The sequence below is a fragment of the Anomalospiza imberbis genome, chromosome 10, assembly GCF_031753505.1.
Source record: "Anomalospiza imberbis isolate Cuckoo-Finch-1a 21T00152 chromosome 10, ASM3175350v1, whole genome shotgun sequence".
Classification (NCBI taxonomy): Eukaryota; Metazoa; Chordata; class Aves; order Passeriformes; family Viduidae; genus Anomalospiza; species Anomalospiza imberbis.
Window position 1 is genome coordinate 1,547,918 of NC_089690.1, and position 21,220 is coordinate 1,569,137.

General features: G+C 53.5%; 2 protein-coding genes across 5 annotated transcripts; one reads left to right on the forward strand and one right to left on the reverse strand.

Moving 5' to 3' along the window:
- Positions 1-3,222: 3,222 nt before the first annotated feature.
- Positions 3,223-21,220, forward strand: GFM1 (G elongation factor mitochondrial 1). Its single transcript, XM_068200162.1, has 18 exons — positions 3,223-3,379; positions 4,613-4,765; positions 5,067-5,199; positions 5,635-5,839; positions 6,522-6,638; positions 7,138-7,288; positions 7,604-7,758; positions 8,507-8,591; positions 9,685-9,822; positions 10,347-10,448; positions 10,538-10,594; positions 10,917-11,054; positions 11,739-11,821; positions 17,821-17,983; positions 18,757-18,901; positions 19,727-19,887; positions 20,506-20,559; positions 20,810-21,220. Exons 1-18 carry the CDS (start codon positions 3,326-3,328, stop codon positions 20,939-20,941), a joined length of 2,226 nt encoding a protein of 741 aa, XP_068056263.1. The 5' UTR covers positions 3,223-3,325; the 3' UTR covers positions 20,942-21,220.
- On the reverse strand, positions 7,140-17,433 carry LXN (latexin). Of its 4 annotated transcripts, none has more exons than XM_068200168.1 (6): positions 17,271-17,433; positions 15,876-15,938; positions 15,245-15,419; positions 14,584-14,720; positions 13,464-13,526; positions 7,140-9,025 (listed from the first exon to the last, which is right to left on the reverse strand). In XM_068200168.1, the coding sequence occupies exons 1-6, from the start codon at positions 17,397-17,399 to the stop codon at positions 8,861-8,863; spliced, it is 732 nt and encodes a 243-aa protein (XP_068056269.1). In that variant the 5' UTR covers positions 17,400-17,433; the 3' UTR covers positions 7,140-8,860. The 4 variants fall into 4 exon arrangements, 3 of the variants coding, with proteins under 3 accessions (XP_068056269.1, XP_068056267.1, XP_068056268.1); XM_068200166.1 differs by lacking the exon at positions 7,140-9,025 and adding an exon at positions 11,617-12,809 and having other exon boundaries at positions 17,271-17,432; XR_011002434.1 differs by lacking the exon at positions 7,140-9,025 and adding an exon at positions 12,724-12,809 and having other exon boundaries at positions 13,464-13,678.

Genomic DNA, 21,220 nt, shown 5'->3' on the forward strand with positions numbered 1-21,220 from the left:
TCTCTGCTCTGTGTTGTGCCTTTGCTCCTCCTGCTTCTCAGTGTCCTCAGACCTCAGCTCCTCAGTGAATCCAAACCCAGCAACCTTCTGCCTAAAAGCACTTTATGGAACATCTCTAATCCTGGTAAAACCAGCTTGGATTTGCAGAGCTGTTCTGCTCTAGCTGCACCAGTCTCAGGCTTTACTAAGCCTGGTACTGCAGCTCCTCCTTCCCACTCTGACTTGCACAGAAAGCAAATTTCCTTTATTTTGGGTTGCTGAAATAATTACTGATTTTCTAGGTTAATTAACAGAACTTGAATACACTGGAAAGCACTATTATCTATACCTTTAAAATCATATTATAAATTGTTACAGAACCCCCACACTCACCTTGGAATAACATAAAATGAGAAGAAATACTGAAATATGACAATACTTTACATTTATCAGAGTTTTTATGTTAATAAGCTGTGCTTGCACCTCATTTCCTGTGCCTGAACTTTGTATTCCCGATCCTTTGTTTGTTTTCTGTGGAGTTAGCCCATCATTTTCCATTTTGACCATTATTGTCTGTAGTATTTAATTAATTATCCTGTAGTAATAATAGTATCCTGAGATCAGCTGCAACTAGGAGTTACTAATGGGAAAAATACGTGGGAGAAATGAGTTTAACTGGAAAGATTTCACCATTTCTTGTGTTCTAAAGAGTCCTGGATACAGGAACCCCTCTCTGTTCTGTGTTGTGTTTTACTGAGGGTAGGATGACCCTAAATCTACACTTGATAGGAGTTCAGAAGAGCCAGCAGTGTCTGAGAGCAGGAAAATCCTGGGATCCCAGGTGTTCAGTCCCTGTACTGCTCTACCACACAGAACTATCCCTGTGGTGTAGCAGAAAGAATTACTGTAAATTAAATAACACTAAATAATATAAATTAATAACATAAATTATAATGTAGCCATTAAAAGTACTGTTTGTATGATAAAATAGGGTTTAGTAAGTTAAGAGTAATATTTGTTTGGCCAAAAAGCCTCTAAATCATATTTCATCTTCCTGCAGTTTCCCCAGATTGTTTAATTTTAATTAATTAATGTTTATTAATGTGCAAGCCTAATCAGCAGCACTTCTGCTGAGCTCTGAAAAGGGAAGGACAATTTGCTTATGGTCTCTTCCTGAATTAGAGAAGTATCAGTGGCAATAAATTGATGTGATCAATATTCATGGCAATAATTAAACCATTTAATGAGCAGTGGGGGTTGGGGGAGCTTGGACACCCCTTAAAGTCAGAGCTCAAACCAGGGGCTCGTTTTCCATCCACTGGAAACAGCATGGATTCTGCAGTTAATTAATTTGTGAGATAATCTTCTCGGTAATTAACAGCAGCAGTGTTTTCTATGTTGGAAATTGAGCAGGAATCTCGGAGAGTTGCCACTGTTAAATTGAAAATTCACCTGGTAACTCGGATTTTTGTGTGAAATAAAAGAAGCACGTCCTGGGTTTGAAATGACAGTGGGAAGAGGTGAATATTGCCTCCAGCTCCCTTTGCTACGCCAGGACTGTTCTCCAATGCAAGGCACAAGTTGTGCTCTGTAAAAGCATCTGAAACTGCAATTCTTTAATAAAGTTATTTATTATTTATGGGGTTTGTTGGTTTATTCTACACTGCAGAGGGACTTGTGCATTATTTCGTCTGGGCTGCTTTGAAACAATTCAGTGAAGGAAACCTGGGCTCTGGGAGGTGTCCCTGCCCAGGGAGGGGGGAATGGGATGAGATTCAGCAGAACCACTCTGGGCTCCCCTGGAAATCCTGTTTCCAGAGGTGACCGTGCATTTTCCACAAAAAATAAAGTTTGATGGAACCAAACAGAGCACACAGAGGGCCTCTTTCTGTTTAAGAGCAGCTCCTGGAGCCTTTGCAGGTATGAAAGGAAGGAATAATTTTATATCAAGAATATATTTTAACACTTAACGCGTGTTCCAAACGGGTCCCTGCGCCCCATCCCAGCCTTGTCTTGCCCTTCCCCGGCACTTCAGCTCCCCCGGGCCAGGGAGCTCTGCTCTCCAGTTGTTCCTAATTCCTCCCAGTTCCCAACTCCCGGGGCTCCGACCCGCTCCATGGTTTGGCTGAGATCCGCCCCTGTCGGGCCGCAGTCGGAGAATTCTGTGTGAGCACAGCGGGAACCCCCACGGCTGCCTCAGGATCGCAGCCGGGCAGGGACCAGCCCGAGAGCGCTCCGGGATGGGCTCGGTGCGAGCCGCCCCTGTTCATGCGGCCTCGGGGCTCCGCCCGGCGCCGCTCCCTGCGGGGCCGGGCAGTGAGAGCCTGCCCTCCTGCCCTCTGCGTTCCCCCCTCAGGGCTCCCGCCCGGTGCCGCTCCCTGCGGGGGCCGGGCAGTGAGAGCCTGCCCTCCTGCCCTCTCCGTTCCCCCCTCAGGGCTCCCGCCGCTCCCTGCGGGGCCGGGCAGTGAGAGCCTGCCCTCTCCGTTCCCCCCTCAGGGCTCCCGCCGCTCCCTGCGGGGCCGGGCAGTGAGAGCCTGCCCTCTCTGTTCCCCCCTCAGGGCTCCCGCCGCTCCCTGCGGGGCCGGGCAGTGAGAGCCTGCCCTCTCCGTTCCCCCCTCGGGGCTCCCGCCCGGTGCCGCTCCCTGCGGGGCCGTGAGGGGCCGGGCAGTGAGAGCCTGCCCTCTCCATGCCGCCCTCGGGGCTCCCGCCGCTCCCTGCGGGGCCGTGAGGGGCCGGGCAGTGAGAGCCTGCCCTCTCCGCTCCCGCCCGGTGCCGCTCCCTGAGGGGCCGGGCAGTGAGAGCCTGCCCTCTCCGCTCCCGCCCGGTGCCGCTCCCTGAGGGGCCGGGCAGTGAGAGCCTCCCCTCTCCATTCCACCCTCGGAGCTCCCGCCGCTGCCGGAGGGGCCCGTGAGGGGCCGGGGCGGCGGTGTGAGCCTGCCCTCTCCATGCCGCCCTCGGGGCTCCTGCCGCTCCCTGAGGGGCCGTGAGGGGCCGGGCAGTGAGAGCCTGCCCTCTCCGCTCCCCCCTCGGGGCTCCCGCCGCTGCCGGAGGGGCCCGTGAGGGGCCGGGGCGGCGGTGTGAGCCTGCCCTCTCCATGCCGCCCCTGGGGCTCCCGGGGCTCCCTGAGGGGCCGGGGGCCCGGGCAGTGAGAGCCTGCCCTCTCCATTCCCCCCTCGGGGCTCCCGCCCGGCGCCGCCGCTGCCGGAGGGGCCCGTGAGGGGCCGGGCGGGACCGCGGCGCCTGCGCGGGGCCCCGGAAGAGGCGGGAGCGACCCGGGGCTGGAGCCGCGATTGCCGCCGGGGCTGGAGCCGGGATTGGAGCCGGGAGCGGGGCCGCAGCCGGGGCCATGCTCAGGGTGTTACGGGCCGGGCTGGCTCCCGGCCGCCCGCGGCACATCCAGGTACCGGCGGCGGGACGGCCCCGCCGTGAGGGGACGGCGCCCCAGGGAGGGGAGGGAGCCGGGAGCAGAAGGGATGGAGGGCGGAGGGACAGCCCCGGACGGGCCGCAGCAGCTGCAGGGAACGGACAGCCACCGGTCACATGGATGGGGACAGGGAGACCGGGAAGGAACAACACCGGTCACATGGATGGGGACAGGGAGACCGGGAACGAACAACACCGGTCACATGGATGGGGACAGAGAGACCGGGAAGGAACAACACCGGTCACATGGATGGGGACAGGGAGACCGGGAACGAACAGCCACCGGTCACATGGATGGGGACAGGGAGACCGGGAACGAACAACACCGGTCACATGGATGGGGACAGAGAGACCGGGAACGAACAACACCGGTCACATGGATGGGGACAGGGAGACCGGGAACGAACAACACCGGTCACATGGATGGGGACAGGGAGACCGGGAACGAACAGCCACCGGTCACATGGATGGGGACAGGGAGACCGGGAACGAACAACACCGGTCACATGGATGGGGACAGGGAGACCGGGAACGAACAACACCGGTCACATGGATGGGGACAGGGAGACCGGGAACGAACAGCCACCGGTCACATGGATGGGGACAGGGAGACCGGGAACGAACAACACCGGTCACATGGATGGGGACAGGGAGACCGGGAACGAACAACACCGGTCACAGGGATGGGGACAGGGAGACCGGGAACGAACAACACTGGTCACATGGATGGGGACAGGGAGACCGGGAATGGGCAGCAGGGCGGGCGGTGCGGTGGCAGCTCCGAGGTGACCCTGGGAAGGCCACTCGGCTTGAGGTGACTGGTTCGCCATAGATTGACAGGAAGCCGCGGGGAAGCGGTCTGGCAGTTTAGCCACGGGCACAGTGAATCCCAGGATAAATCACGTTGGAAAAGCCCTCCAAGACCATCGAATCCCAGCTGTGCCCGATGCCCACTTTGTCCCCAGCCCAGAGCAGTGAGTGCCACCTCCAGGAATTCCTTGGACACCTCCAGGGATGGGCACTCCAAACCTCCCTGGGCAGCCCCTTCCAAAGCCTGACCACACTTTCCATGGAGAAATTTCTCCAGGTGTCCAACCTGTGCCTCCCCTGGCCCAGCTTGAGGCCATTTTCCCTTGTCCCATTCCCGGTGTCCTGTGAGCTGTGCTGCATCCACTCCTGGCTGAGCCAGTGCCCTTCTCCTGCCTTGCAGCTCCTGCTGACCTCCTGCAGGCACTGCTCCTCGGGGGTCCTTCCCAACGAGAGGATCAGGAACATCGGGATCTCGGCTCACATCGACTCCGGCAAGACGACGCTGACGGAGCGGATCCTGTTCTACACGGGCAGGATCGCGCAGATGCACGAGGTTGGGCTGAGCTCCCGCCGGGATCTTCCCAGGACTTACCTCCACACTGTGTTTTGCTGCATGAGGGAGGATGCTCAGTCCGTGCAGCATCACTCCTGCACGTGGATTCACAGTATCATGGAATGGTTTGGGTGGGAGGAGAACCTAAAGGTCACCCATCCCACCCCCTGCCATGGACAGGGACACCTTCCATAGATCAGGTTGCTCCAAGCCCCATCCAGCCTGGCCTTGGACACTTCCAGGGATGGGATAGGAATTCTTAGCAAACTCCTTGAACTAATTTTTTTTTATTTCTCCTAAGGTGAAAGGTAAGGATGGAGTTGGAGCTGTCATGGACTCCATGGAGCTGGAGCGACAGCGGGGCATCACCATCCAGTCTGCAGCCACTTACACCATGTGGAAGGACACCAACATCAACATCATCGACACGCCAGGTAAGGGCAGCTGGCAGCACCTGGGGATTGCTGATCCTCATGGATACAGGGGATGTGGTGTGTCTTTGTGTTCCTGGTTGTGACAGAACATGGAGTGATGGGTTCAAACTGACACTGGGTTAGATGGGATACTGGGAAGGAATTGTTCCCTGGGAGGGTGGGCAGGCCCTGGCACAGGGTGCCCAGAGCAGCTGTGGCTGCCCCTGGATCCCTGGAAGTGTCCAAGGCCAGGATGGAGGGGGCTTGGAGCACCTGGGACAGTGGGAGGTGTCCCTGCACATGGCAGGGAGTGGAATGGAGTTTAAGGTCCCTTCCCACCCAAACGCTTCCATGACCCTGTGCTCCATCACTTGAGCTTACAGGACTCAGTGCGATTCCCTTGGCTGTTGCTCCTTTCCAGTACATTATTCAATTTTATTTGTATTTGTTATCCAGGCCATGTGGACTTCACCATCGAAGTGGAGAGGTCTCTGAGGGTGCTGGATGGAGCCGTCCTGGTTCTCTGTGCTGTGGGAGGTGTCCAGTGCCAGACCATCACTGTCAACAGGCAGATGAAGCGTTACAACGTCCCCTTCCTCACCTTCATCAACAAACTGGACAGGATGGGCTCCAACCCGGCCAGAGCAGTGCAGCAGCTCAGGTTTTGGCATTTACAGTGATTCCTGAAATTCCATCCCCATGGCAGGTCATTAGGAACAATATTGGAAAGGCTTCTCTTGGGAGCTGCAGTTTGGAGAATTCCTGACTCGAGGTTAAATCCTGATCTGACCCAGGACAAATCTCCGTTGTCCCAAAACCCCCAAATACTGGTGTCAGCCAACACTTGCAGTGACCAAGGGCTGGGGTTTGATGTTTATTTTGTTGATGGAAATGTATCAGGACCCACTTTGAGAGCAGCTTCTTAGTTTTCCCTAGATCCTGGTGCTGCTGAAATTCCAGCAAGGAGGTGACACGGGTGCTTTGGATTCCTGGAAGTGCTGCTTACTCCCAACCTTTCCCTGCCTAATTAGATCCATGAGATAAACTCATTAATACTCATTAAGGGAGAAGCAACTCTGTTAATCAAGCAATCAGTCTCAAAGTGGTTTCCCCTGCTGCCTTTCTTGTGGGAGTTGCTCCCTGGGCCTGCTGGGATACAAAAGGTGGGACACAAAGCCCTAAACCACAGCTGGGTGGTTTTTATCCATGTTGGCAGATTTGGGCACTGTCCAAAGGACACGACACAGGGATTTTGTAGGAGGGGGATGTTGCTCAAAGACCATCTGGAGTGCACGCATAGAAATTACTTTTTTCTTCTTTAATTCCTGTTTTCCCTTTTTCAGATCCAAGTTGAAACACAATGCGGCTTTTGTTCAGATTCCAATTGGGCTGGAAGGAGACTTTAAAGGAATTATAGATCTCATTGAAGAAAAAGCAATCTATTTTGATGGGGCGCTTGGGTAAGTCCTGGAAATTGCTTCTTTTGTAGCTGGAGCTGCTTTTTGCAGAAGGAATTCCTGCAGTTTCTCTTCAGAGATGAAACCCAGCTCTCTGGAAATTTGGGATGGGCTTGTGCTGGGGCTGAGGGTCCCCCTGCAGCTCTCCCAGGCCTGGGGCCTGCAGGGAGCTCTGGGTGGGGGTGGCTGCAGCAGGACTTGGTTGCTGTGAAGGGGTGGTGGCCACACTTCCCACCTGGAGAAGCAGGAGACTGCTCCATGATGGGATCATGCAGTGTGTGTGGCTCCCTGGGATGAAGATCAGCTGTGGGTGAGCTGTTGGGGAAATTTTCCTGATCCCTGCCAGGAGTGGGAAGGGCTCTCCCACACCAGAGATAACACACTGATGTTCACAGGGGATTTTTCCCAGGATCCACACGAAAGGTGGATTGTTCCCAGTCAGGGCAGTCATGCCATTCCCTCGTGGAATTCCTGGGAGTCACTGTGTTCCCTGTGTGTGCAGGCAGACCCTGAGGGTCGAGGAGATCCCGGCTGAGCTGCGGGCGGAGGCTGCGGAGCGGCGCCGGGAGCTCATCGAGTGCGTGGCCAACGCCGATGAGCTCCTGGGGGAGCTGTTCCTGGAGGAGAAGATTCCCACAGCTGCACAGTTAAAGGTACCTTCCCTGTGTTGGCTGTTCCCTCACCTGTGTCCTTGTCCCCTCATTCCTCAATAAATGTATCAGGAATTCTGTTCGCTGGAGTTGCGTCACCTCAGCTGAACTCCAGCTCTCCCCAGGGAGGGCCCGTTCCCAATCTGGTTTTGCTTTGCATTGGGAAGAATTCCGGAGAGCAGGTTTTTTGGGAAGCCCTTGTGTTGAGGGGTGTCCAGGGGACTGTGGGAGCAGCTCTTTGCTCCAGGAGTGGACAAGGCCAGGAAAGCCAGGGGATTGGGCTGTGCTGCAGGAGGAGTTCACAGGGATATTTTTCAGCTGGCAATCCGAAGGGCAACGCTGCAGAAATCCTTCACCCCTGTCCTTGTGGGAAGTGCTCTGAAGAACAAAGGGGTGCAGCCACTGCTGGATGCTGTCCTGGAATACCTTCCCAATCCTTCTGAGGTGGAGAACTACGCTCTCCTCAACCAGGGGTGAGTGCATCCAGCAGCTGGAGTGCCCAGGGGCAGGGCTGTGGAGAGTGTCCCTGCCCATGGCACTGGCTGGGCTTTAAGGACCCTTCCCACCCAAACCAGTCTGGGATTCCATGGAATGGTTTCAAAGCAGGAAACATTCCTAACAAGATCCACAATCCTTTACCATTGGTATCAAGCAGTGCCACCAGCATTTGGCACAAAGTCCCAAAGCTCCTCTCTCATTCGAGGGTTACTCTGTGCTGGGATTTTACCACATTCAGTGTTGTATTTGGACAATGATTGTCAGATAATTCTTTAGAATTGATGGCAGCCCTTAAAAACAGGCCTGCCTAGAGGAGGGAGCACATCCCAAGTGTGTAAATAGCATTTTATTCTTATGGACATGAATCCCAGAATCTCTGAGGCTGGAAAAGAGCTCCAGGATCATCGAGTCCAAGCTGTGCTCAATCCTCCCTTTATCACCCAGTCCAGAGCACTGAGTGTCACATCCAGGAATTCCTGGGACACCTCCAGGGACAGGGACTCCAAACCTCCCTGGGCAGCCCCCTCCAAGGCCTCCCCACCCTTTCTGTGGAGAAATTCCTCCTGGTGTCCAAGCTGAGCCTCCCCTGGCCCAGCCTGAGGCTGTTCCCTGGGAGCAGAGCCCACCCAGATGTGTCAACCCCAACAGCAGAGCCCATAAATGTTCAGAGGAGACTCCTGTGTTGGTTCCTAACCTCTCCTCCCTCTCATCCCTGTTTCTCAGGGATTCTCAGGACCAAATCAAGTTCCTGTTGAACTCCGCTCGTGACGATTCCCAGCCTTTTATCGGCCTTGCCTTCAAACTAGAGGTGAGTCTCACTCCGCTCCTTCCCACAATCATGGAGAGAGCCCAGGTGGTGCTACCAAAACTCACCTACAGCAGACTTTTAAATCACTTTATACTGAAAAGCAGTTCATATTTAACTTCAAATGAAATTTAACTTCTTTTTTAAAAAAGGGCTTCAACCATAAAATCTACAAGTGCTGCCAATTTGGAACTTCAGGGTGGGGTCTGGACCTCAAGTATTTCCTGGTTTTCTTGAACATCTGGGGGGTTGTTGGCTTAACTGACATATTTTCAGGGAAAAATCCTGCACTTGGAAACAATGGGATGTGAGAGAGTTAGAGAGAAAAAAGTGCAGAGATTTAAGCAAATAAGTTGTTTGCTACTTAGAGAGCAGCACTTCAGGATTCTTATGGAATATGGAAAATGGCTGGTCACATTCCATGGTAACGTGTGTCTCTTGGGAAGGTTTGGGAGTGAAAAATTGGTTCAGAAAATTGCCAAATTCCATTGTAGAGCCAAGTGAAAGCTGTTAAAATCTTTCATTTCCCTTAGTAGTGTGGAAACTCGCTCCACATTTAGTCAGTGCAGCTGGTGCTGGAATTGGTGCTGGTGATGCCTTGTGCAGGCTGCTCTAGAGCAGAGGCTGGGCAGAGTCACAGAATAAAGCAGGGATTCATTAAAAGGATCTCCTCCATGGATCCACCTTGGGCAGCACCAGAGCCCAGCCAGGGCTGCACCCAAGATGAACCCAAATGGTCCCAAAATGCACGAGCGCTCCCGGGGGCTCTCACTGGGATCAGCTCTGCTCCATTGGCACATTGCAGTTCATTGTCCCATTCCAGCTTTAGCCCATGCAGTCCCATCCTGCTTGTTTTTCTCTCTCCAGCCCACGTTATTTGTGCTCTTGGGCCTGAGGTTTGGATCATTTGTTCTTGGTGCCCAGCTGGAGAAGGAATTGTTTTGTCTCCCTGCTCTGTGCAGAGAGCTCACCATCCCATAAGGTGAAGCTCAGAACTGCACACTAAAGCAGCACAGAATCTGAGAAATAGAAAAGCTCAAACCTGAGGTATTGCTGGTTCCCAGAATGATCAGACTTTGGTGGGTTGTGCTTGCAGGCTGGCAGGTTTGGGCAGTTAACCTACGTCAGGGTGTACCAGGGGATGCTGAAGAAGTCAGATTACATCTACAACACCCGCACGGGGAAGAGGGTCAGGGTGCAGAGACTGGTCCGCATGCACTCGGACAACATGGAGGTGAGTGGATCCCTGGGGACGGGCTGCCAGCCCTGGAGCGGCCGGGCCCCTGGAGCGGCCTGGCCGGGCCAGCGCTGGCCGGGCCCCTGGAGCGGCCTGGGTGATGATCCTGAAGCACAGGATGGCCTTTGCTTCTTAACAACTTTGCTTCTTGTTTGATCCTGAATTAATCCAAGCTGAGCCCTCCCTTTTGTCCTTTGAATAAAGAGGGAGATTTGCCGGGCTTTTTATCCAAGCTGGAAGTTTTTAAGGAGCTCAGTGTCAAGCTTTAAAACACAGTGTTTGTGGATCTTCTATAATCCAGGTGGAGTTTGGATGTGAGGGAAAGACAGAATCAATCCTGGAATGGTTTGGGATGGAAGGGACCTTAAGGATCATCCAGCCACAAGGGCAGGGACATCTTCCACTATCCCAGGGAGATCCAAGCCCTGTTCAGCCTGGCCTTGGACACCTGCAGGGATCCAGGGGCAGCCACAGCTTCTCTTATCCCAGTGTTGTCTGAAGAGGAATTTTCCTTCCCTCAGGATGTAAATGAAGTTTATGCTGGGGACATCTGTGCCCTGTTTGGGATCGACTGTGCCAGCGGGGACACGTTCACAGATAAAACCAGCACTGACATCTCCATGGTGAGCCCCCCTTGCCCTGGCTGCCTCAGGCACTGCCAGTCACCAGGATTTTGTTGGAATTTATAATTCCCTTTTCCTTGGCCACACAGGAATCCATCCACGTCCCTGATCCTGTCATTTCTGTGTCTATGAAGCCTTCCAACAAGGTAGGAGCCTTTGGATCAACCTCTTCTCCCCGAGTTCCCTCCCTCTGCTGCTTTGTGATTTTATGGAAGTCTAAGCACTGTTTGAAATGTTTTATCCCAACATCCAAGATTTTATCCCTTGCATAACCCAGGGCTGAGCTGGATGCTGTCACTCAGCCAGAAACATGAACTTGAAATAAATAATTAACACTTTAATCAAGAGTTTTAAATCTTCCATAAAGTAACCCAAAGAGCAGAAATGCTCAGCAGTGGATGGGAAAACGTGAGGCTTTTTTCTTGGAATGACTCATGGATGCTGAGTAAATCTTTGCTTGTGTTTCAGAATGACCTGGATAAATTTTCCAAAGGCCTGGGCCGCTTCACCAGGGAAGATCCCACCTTCAGGATCCACTTTGATGAGGAGAGCAAGGAGACCATTGTCTCTGGGATGGGGGAGCTGCACCTGGAAATCTATGCCCAGGTAATTTGGGAAGCACATTCCATGGACTCTGCTTTTCCCATCTCCTCTTGCTCCTTCCTATTCCTTCCAGCTGCTTAGGGAAAAGTTGAACTTTTAAGTCAACTTTTGAAGGTTCTTTCTCTCCAGTGGTTCCATTCTGAAGGCTTCTGAAAGGATATTTTGCCTGGAATATTTTTAGGATTTGGTTCAAATCCATAAAAAATGTATTAAACACTACACTTTGCTCTAGCAGCCTTTGCTTATAATAATTAATAATATCTAATTATAATTAATTTCTATAGAAAAATCCTCTGTTTCTGTGGTTTTAAATGTATCATTCCCTAATAAAAGCTGGTGGAGGGAGAAAGGAGTGGTTACAGGGATTTGTTTCTTTCCAGCTGATGTCTATATTTTAATCTTAACACAAAAAGATGTATCTTAAATATTGACAGAATGAAGAAAAAGTGATTTTTGCCTTGAAAAACTAGAATTTTAATAACATAATTCATGCTGTTTCCTTTTCCTGCATCTGAAGCTGCAGGTCTTAAAGAAGTTGATGGGGAATAATTTGTTAATTAAAAAAAAAAATTACAGAAAGCCCCAAAAATCAATCCAACTCCCAACCAAAAAAGTGATTAATCCTGATGAAGTTACTAAATCATTCCCAATGGAGTAACCCTAATCACTGTGGGTTTTTTCCTGCAGAGAATGGAGAGGGAATATGGTTGTCCTTGCACCATGGGGAAGCCCAAAGTTGCCTTCAGGGAGAACATCTCTGCCCCTGTGCCGTGAGTATTCCTGCTGGGAATTGTTGCATTCATCCCCTTGGAGGCAGAGGAAGTCCCTTTGGAATTCTGGGATCCAAAACACCCAGGAAAGTTTCATTTAATGGCTTGTACCAGAGCTCTGAGCTGCTCCCAGGACTGTTCCCAGGGGTGCTCAGGTATTCTCAGGAGTTCCCAGAGATGTTCCTGGAGGTGCTCAGGTGTTCCCAGGGGTGCTCAGGAGTTCCCAGAGGTGTTCCTGGAGGTGCTCAGGAGTTCCCAGAGGTGTTCCTGGAGGTGCTCAGGAGTTCCCAGAGGTGTTCCTGGAGGTGCTCAGGAGTTCCCAGAGGTGTTCCTGGAGGTGCTCAGGAGTTCCCAGAGGTGTTCCTGGAGGTGCTCAGGAGTTCCCAGAGGTGTTCCTGGAGGTGCTCAGGAGTTCCCAGAGGTGTTCCTGGAGGTGCTCAAGTGTTCTCAGGGGTGATCAGGTGTTCCTGGAGGTGCTCAGGAGTTCCCAGAGGTGTTCCTGGAGGTGCTCAGGTGTTCTCAGGGGTGATCAGGTGTTCCCAGGGGTGCTCAGGAGTTCCCAGAGGTGTTCCCAGGGGTGATCAGGTGTTCCCAGGGGTGATCAGGTGTTCCTAGAGGTGCTCAGGTGTTCCCAGAGGTGTTCCCAGAGGTGTTCCCAGGGGTGATCAGGTGTTCCCAGGGGTGCTCAGGAGTTCCCAGAGGTGTTCCCAGGGGTGCTCAGGAGTTCCCAGAGGTGTTCCCAGGGGTGATCAGGTGTTCCCAGAGGTGCTCAGGTGTTCTCAGGGGTGCTCAGGAGTTGCCAGAGGTGTTCCTAGCGGGGTGCTCAGGTGTTCCCAGGGGAGCTCAGGTGTTCCCAGAGGAGTTCCCAGGGGAGCTCAGGAGTTCCCAGGGGAGCTCAGGTGTCCCCTGCTCCTGCGGCGTGGCTCTGGGACACTCGGGCCCCGCGCTGGGGGTGCCACAGCAGGGTCACCTGCCAGGGCAGCACCTCCTGTGGGGCACACACAGCACAGTCAGCAACCCCTGCTGCCCCCTCTAGCCAGCCAGGAGCTTTCTCATGGAAAACTTGGGAATTAAACCCAAGGGAATGGGAGTGCAGGGCATCAGGAGCAGTAGAGCTGGAGCTGGGAGGGAGATCCCTGGATTATTAGTCAAGAGCTTCTCTTCCCAGTTTTCTCTGGTTTTCCTATGAAAGCACCTGCTCAGATCCCAAAACTTTGCTGGAGAGTAGCACAGGATGTAAATGCTGTTCTGGCAGCCAGTTTCTGCTGGGGGTTACTGGGATTGCTGAGGTCTCTCTACTGGGCCACCAGTGCTGTCCTGGGCCATGGAGGCATCCACAGCCCAGCTGGAATTCAGCTGAGCATCCAGGATGCTCCAGCTGCCCCTTCCCTTTATCCCTGCCCACTCTGGCACTGGGATCTCCCAAGGGAGAGCTGTGAGGGACCAGTTTTGAACCTCAGCCATCCCCACCAAAGCCCCAGAATGGCTGGAAGTTGCTGCTTTTGTTCCTGGAATGCTGAGACAGGCAGGGATGGGTGCCCTGAGCTCACCCTGCAGGATCAGATCTGTGTCTGAGCTGGAGCTCATGCAGCTGCAGTCTTAAAACACCCAGAAAAGGCTTTTTAGGAATAAAATCATTTACCTGGGACACCATTTCATGGAGTAGAACCACAAAGTCAAACTGAAGATCTTCATCACTCCTTTTCTGGAAAGACAGGATGAAAAGGGCTGAATCTGGGATTCTTCCACCTCAGAAAAAGGGATTCAATTCTCTGTGGTTATCACAAAAATTCCCTGATGGATCTCAGCTAAAACTGGCAGCTCCTGATCACAAATGAAGCAGGTGGAGCTCAAGCACTGTAACAAAACTAAAGCTCCTGGTTTGAATTTCTGTGCACTGCAAAACTGCACTGGAGACAGTGAATGTAAAGCTTTAAACTGCTAATTCCTGCCTTACAGAGACCAGATCTGTCAGGAATTCTTTGGGATGGGAACGCCTCATTCTAGCAGGTGTCAGTTTAACCCAAACAATCCCAAAAAAAAAATTGTCAAGAGGATAAGGACACTCCAGAGGCCTTTCTGTGAGTGACAGCCAGGGATTCTGAGTGACAAAATAAACCCTGGCCTTTGGAATAGATTCTCTTCCTGTGTTTTCAGGGAAAAAGGGACAAAGCTAAAGAGATGGCAGGTGGGTTAGTTAATAGTTATTTGTCTCCTTTATCCTTAAGTTTGTTAGAGAAAAATCTTTAAACTCTTGCTGGTGCACAGCCCTGCAGCAGCTGTGAATTCTCTAAAATGCCATCAGAGGGAGCAAAACATTCACAAATCCTATTCCCACAAGGAATTCCTGTCTTTCCTTCAGACCCAGAACTTCCTGGGAATTCACTGTCTGTTCAGAGGGACAAATCTTCTGGAGCTTTCTGTTTTCTAAATACTAAATCCTGCTGCTTTTTCCTGGCTCCTGTGGGAAATTGCCTTGAATTTAAAGCTGATGATCACTTTAGGGTTATTTTAAACTCAGAATCTATTTTCTCTAATAGAACACGGCAAAACTGGGAGGATCTGTGGAATTCTGTTAACTTAATTTATTGTCCTTGCCACAGCTGCTTAGCTCATGAATTCTTTCCAGGGAAAGCCAAGGCCAGGCTGGATGGGCTTGGAGCAGTCTGGGCTGTGGAAGGTGTCCCTGCCCATGCAGGGGGGAAGGGGATGAGGTCCCTCCAGCCCAAACCAGTGGGATTCTGTTCCTGCTTGTAACTCACCACTTGCTTCACGTGTTTAACTTGGGCAAGGTGGAACTTGGTGTTTTCGGTGGAATTCTGCCAGATCACGTAGCCAGAGGCCACCCAGGCCAGCAGGTGGATGGGCTCCAGCTCTGGGGGAATGTTCCCGTGGCTGTCTGGAACCAAAACCAAGAGTGGATGTTAAAGAGAGCCCTTACCAGAGCATTGTCACCTCACACAGGGCTGGCAGCTCAAATCCCTGTCACACAGCCTTCCACAGCGTTTGGAAGAGCTGCTCCATCTCCACAGGGTTTTCCTCCCACTTCACACAATCCTGCAGTGGTTTGGCTTGGAAGGGACATTAAATCCCATCCAGTGTCGCCCCTGCCATGGCAGGGACACCTTCCACTGTCCCAGGTGCTCCAAGCTCCATCCAGCCTGGCCTTGGGCACTGCCAGGGTGCTCTCCTCCACATTTTCTCTTAATAGAAATTCCAGGTCTCGAAGGCAGGGGCTGCTCCGAGGTGAGAGCAGCCCCTCGTTGTCCCTTTGGGTGTTGGAAGTGTTGTGCCAGGACCCCCTCAGAGGGAGCAGGAACAGGTGACAGTGGCAGTGCCAGCTGCTTTTCCAGAACACTCAGAATCAGGAATAAATGCAGTGGCTGTGATTGCAGACCCCCCCAAAAGAGCCCTGGCTTGTACCTGGGATGTTCTCAGCCACGAGCTCCTTTTCCAGGCTCCTGATCCAATTGTAGAACTCCTTGTCTGCTTCCTCTGTGCTCCTGAGCTCTCCTTGCACTGTGACCTGCACATCTGGAGCAGAGTTTTTGCTGCCCAGGTGATAGAGAACCTCAGCAGTGCAGTTCACAGTCCTGTCCTGTGGCAGAGTTAATGATGTGCATTATTATGTGATTGAATATGTGTATTACCAGCGTCATTTGCACTTCTGAAAATGTCATTTTTATGTAGTTGCTGTTTTCTCTGAGTCTGGTCTGGAGAGGTTTGTGGTTATTTAAGACAAGGTTAAATTCCTGGCATTTCTGTGACTGTTTAAGGGTGGGATTTGCTTTCTGCAGTGATGGAAGGGGCAGTGGTTGGGGTGCAGAGTGTCCCTTGTGCTGTTCAGTTGGAGCTGGCTGACACTGAAATGTCCTTGTCCTCCCTGCAGCATTGCCTGGTGGTGTAGTGGAAGATACCACGTGGGCAGTGGGTTCCTTTTGGATAAAATTCAGCCTTTTTGGGGCCTGATTGGCAGCACAGAAAAATCGGGAGCACGATTCAAAGTATTAAGTGCTGTGTGCACAGAGTGTGTAATTAAGCCAGTCTGACTCACTTTGTCCAGGACATCCTCCAGCTCCAGTTCCAGGTGGTATTTGTGCCCCACACCATCAATGTCCTAAAGAGGGGAAAATATTAATAACATTTAGTTTGGCAAATGTTGAGTGGCTGCATCCTGGACAAAATCAGAGAATCCCGGGATGGTTTGGGTTGGAAGGGACCTTAAATCCCATCCAGTGCCATCCCTTGCCATGGGCAGGGACACCTTCCACTGTCCCAGGTTGCTCCAAGTCCCATCCAGCCTGGCCTTGGACACTTCCAGGGATGGGCACTCTTACCAGGGCCTCTCCACCCTCATAACCCCTGTGAAATGCCAATTTTGGGCTCCTCTGTGATGCTATCCAAGATTTTGCTGCTTGGTTAGATACTCCCCTAAGAGCGTTCAGTGCTTCCTTCTATTAATTCCATTTTACAGGTTATTATGAACTGGATCGTGCCCTGTATTTTCCTGGCTATACAGAAGGGAGCAGGTGGGGTTTGCTGTGCCCTTGTTTTGGGAGGGGGTTTGCTGTGCCCCCGCAGTGCCAGGCGTCCCTGCAGACCCAGGGCAGGCTGAGCCGTGTCCTGGCACCCACAGGCGCACCCAGCACCCTCCTTCTCCTCCCCGGGAGGTTCCTCCTGGCCCGGTGCCGGTGCCGTGCCCTGGGCAGGGCTCTCTGGGCGCTGCTGTCACCGCAGGTGACACACGGGGTGTGTCCCGCAGCGCTGACCCGCCCGCGGTGACACCGAGCTCCTGCCAGGACCCCCGGAGGACACAGGCGGTGTCAGCCCCGCGGTGCCAGTGCCACAAGCCCCGAGCAGCTGCGGCTGGGAAGGGCCTTTGCACATCACCCAGCCCAGGCGGGGTCACCTGCGGCGGTGACACCGGGACGCGCCGGGAGGTCTGGGATGTCCCCAGAGCGGGACCCGCCGCACCTCCCGTGCAGCTGTCCCCGTGCCCTGCGCGCTGCATGGGAGAAGCCCTTGCCGGTGCCGCTCCCCGGGCCGGCTCCCCGGGCGGGCTGCCGGTGCCGCTCCCCGGGCCGGCTCCCCGTGCGGGCTGCCGGTGCGGCTCCCCGTGCGGGCTGCCGGTGCGGCTCCCCGTGCGGGCTGCCGGTGCGGCTCCCCGTGCGGGCTGCCGGTGCGGCTCCCCGGGCCGGCTGCCGGTGCCGCTCCCCGGGCCGGCTGCCGGTGCCGCTCCCCGGGCCGGCTGCCGGTGCCGCTCCCCGGGCCGGCTGCCGGTGCCGCTCCCCGGGCCGGCTGCCGGTGCCGCTCCCCGGGCCGGCTGCCGGTGCGGCTCCCCGGGCCGGCTGCCGGTGCGGCTCCCCGGGCCGGCTGCCGGTGCCGCTCCCCGGGCCGGCTCCCCGGGCCGGCTGCCGGTGCCGCTCCCGTCCCGGTCCGTGCCGCTCACCTGGCGCCGGGCGCGGCGCAGCTCCCGCAGCTCCAGCCCCCGCCCGGGGCCGCCCCGCAGGTACCGCAGGTAGCCCACGGCCGCGGCCGCGGCGCGGGCGGCCGGGAAGCGGCTGGGAGGCAGCTCCATGGCCCGGGAGCCGCTTCCTCCTCCCGCAGGAAGCGCCGGGCGGGGCCGGAGCGGGCGGGGCGGGCTCGGAGCCGCGGGACGGGCCGGCTGCTGCGGGGGCAGCGCATCCCTGCGTGACAAACAGCGTTAGATGGGATGTCGGCAGTGAATCCTTCCCCGGGAGCCTGGGGAGGCCGTGGCACACGTTTTCCAGGGAATCTGTGGCTGCCTTATCCCTGGAAGCGTCCAGGTTGGACGGGGCTTGGAGCAACCTCGGACGGCAGAAAGCGTCCCTGCCGATGGAATTTTGAATTTAAATTCTCTTCCAGCCCAAAGCAGTCTGTGATTGTCTGACATCCAGAATGGGCATGTTTTCCATAGAAAGCCGTGGTTTGTGTCACGAGTGACCTGGTGTTTGGGGGGGGGGGTTGTTGGGGTTTAGGTTTGAGTTCACCCACAAGAAGCAGTCGGGAGGAGCAGGCCAGTACGGCAAAGTGATCGGAGTGCTGGAGCCCCTGGAGCCAGAGGACTTCACCAAAGTGGAATTCGAGGACAGAACCATTGGCACAAACATTCCCAAGCAGTTTGTGCCCGCTGTGGAAAAGGTACAGACCTTCCTCTGTGATCCAGGAAATCCTGATTGCTGTTGTGTTCCTGCAGCAGCACCCACATTTGCTGTGCCTGCCTTGCCCCAGGAAAGGAGGCTTTTCCCGTTGCTCCAGTGGCAGCAGGATCACAGCTGTGTGGTTTTACTTCATGTCTTGCATTCCTGGGGTTTCCAGTTAATTCGGGAGCTGCTGTTGTCTTTGGTGGTGTGCGCTGCCTCTGTTTCCTTTGTGAGAGCCTCCTGCCCAAGCTGCTTTTTCCTGGCCTCATCTGCTTCTGGTTGTGGCCCCATAATTCTCCTCCCAACCCCAAAATGTGTAACTTCTTCTGTGACTTCTCTGAGGCCAGTTATAGAGGAAACTGTAATTAAGCTGCATTTCCTGCCTCAGTTCCCAAATTCTCTTTCTTTATCTCCTCTGTGACTGCCTTACTGTATAATTTATTACACACAGCTTTAATTAACCTACCAACATCTTGGAATTCCTGTAATAACCTACAATTATTCCTTCATTTTTCCATTATGCAACGCTTAAAGGTTTTTGCCAAATCCTGAACAAACCAAAGTCTTAAAGGAATCTTGTTCTCCAGGCAAGAGCTCTTTGCACACTGAGCATTCTTTTGGGGTTTGGCCGTGGAATCTGTTAAAAAGGCAAACCCTGAGGCCGTTTTTCCTTGTTCTGTGATTTTTGTTTGTAAAATCGAATGGAGGTGCAGAGACTGGCCGTGCAGCGGCTGCAGGTTCCTGCTGCTGACTGGGAGTTGTCGTTCCCAGGGGTTCCGGGATGCCTGTGAGAAGGGTCTGGTGTCGGGGCACCGCATCTCCGGCGTGCGCTTCGTGCTGGAGGACGGGGCCCACCACATGGTGGACTCCAACGAGATCTCCTTCATCAGGGCAGGAGAGGGAGCCCTGAGACAAGGTACGGGCTCCTCCTTGGATGGGTTCTGCTGGCTGGTACCCATCCATCCATCCATCCATTCATCCACCCAGCCACCTATTCTATCCCTCCCTCCTTCCTTCCTCCCTCCTTCCTTCCTCCATCCATCCCTCCATCCATCCATCCCTCCATCCATCCAATCCCCTCATCCATCCATCCATCCATCCATCCATCCATCCATCCATCCATCCATCCATCCATCCCTGCTTCCTTCCCTCCATCTCTCCATCCATCCCCCCCATCCATCCCTCCTTTCATTCCCCCAAAGCTTTCCCAGTTTTATGGAGCAGAACACGTGCAAGAGTTTATAGAATTTGTGAGGGAGGCACAATAATTCCTGTGGCTGTACAAAGGAAATCCTGTTTTCCTAGAATTCTGTACAGCAACACCACCCGTTTCATCCTTACGGGGTAGGAAGAGAACATTTGGCCAGTCTGGGCCTTTTTTAGGAAACATTCCTTCACTGAAGGAGAGTTAAACACTGGAAGGGGCTGCCTTGGGACTGGTGGCGTGACAATCCCTGGAGGTGCTTAGACAACCTGTGCATGTGGCATTTCACAGTAGGGTTTAGTGAGCACAGTGCTATCAGCCAAAGGTTGGTTTTGATGGTCCTGGAGGTTTTTTCCAACCTGAGTGATCCTGTGATGGTGGCTCGGGGAATGAAAGGCCGGGAGCTGGAATTCCATGTGTTGATCATGGTTTTTCCCTGGCATTAACCACAAACCATCTGCTGCTGTGCATGGGAGCAGCTTGCCTTGCACCAGGCTCACCTTTGATGTTGGATTCCTCGTTGCACTCTTCCCCCAGCCATGGAGAACGCTGCCGTGCGCATCCTGGAGCCCATCATGGCCGTGGAGGTGGTGGCTCCCGTGGAATTCCAGGGAGCCGTGATAGCTGGGATCAACCGGCGCCACGGCGTCATCACGGGCCAGGACGGCTCCGAGGGGTACTTCACTCTCTATGCTGAGGTCTGTGCTCGCTGCCTTTCCCTCGCCTTTCCCTCGCCTTTCCCTCGCCTTTCCCTCGCCTTTCCCTCGCCTTTCCCTCGCCTTTCCCTCGCCTTTCCCTCACCTTTCCCTCGCCTTTCCCTCGCCTTTCCCTCGCCTTTCCCTCGCCTTTCCCTCGCGTTTCCCTCGCGTTTTCCTCAGTTTATGTGGATACAGTTGTAGGTTGACTCAATTTCAATGTTCCTTCTTTTATTTCCCTCCTAAAAATGATTGGAAAGGATCGCTGGGTGTTTTCCTGCTGGGTGAGGGGCTCAGGACAGCCACACCCTGTGACCCTTCTGCTTCCCAAATTATTTTTGGAGGAATGTCTGGAGATACCTCAAACCTTGCTGGTTGACTCATCACTGAATTTAGGATATTCCAGTTCCTGGTGCACTCAAACTCTCCGATTTTTCTTGCTGAAAACACACTGCAAATATAAATTAATTAAAATAACAGATACTTTACAACAGCAGACCATTAAATCAGAGCTGTTTACAGACAGCACTGACACTTTATGTCATAATTGGGATTAATTCGCTGATAGGCCAAAAGTGATGGAAAAAAACCTCATTTTGAGCAAATGTGTTTGGATTTTAGGTGCCACTGAACGATATGTTTGGATATGCCACAGAGCTGAGGTCTTGCACAGAGGTGAGTCCTCCTAAACGTGTTTGGTTCTGTAAATTTGGGCTCACTGGATCATCCCATCCATGGCAGCTGCAGCAGGGAATGAGATCAGAGCAGAGCTGGGGAATTGCTGGCCAAACAATTCTCCTGTACCTGAGGAGTTCTGTTTGGGTGGGATTGCAGAGGATCCCTGCGTGTCACTTCACACACAGGAGCTGGGTGCCCAGCAGGCTTGCACATGGCCCATCCTCACTTTCTTTTCCCAACTCTACAGGGAAAAGGGGAATACACCATGGAATACTCCAAATACCACCCCTGTTCAGCCAGCACTCAGGAGGAAATCATCAACAAATACCTGGAAGCAACAGGGAGACTTCCTGCCAAAAAGGGCAAAGCCAAGAGCTGATGGGATTCCTCTGGAGTGCACTGAACAGTTTGTCCCAGTCTTCTCCAATGGCTCACTTTTCCAAGCCATGGAAGCAGCCCAGCCTGGCTGGGTAAGGTGGGCTCCAGTGGGATTTGGACTTGGAATTTTAACATAGAACCTTTCCTCTGGGGTGGTGTCAGCAGCACCAGGGGATCGCCACGGGATTACTCTGTGTAAATGCTCTTGTAACAAATAGATGTTAAAACACGACTGATGATTTGTCTTAATCAAGATCTTTTAAAAAAATTTTATTTTTTA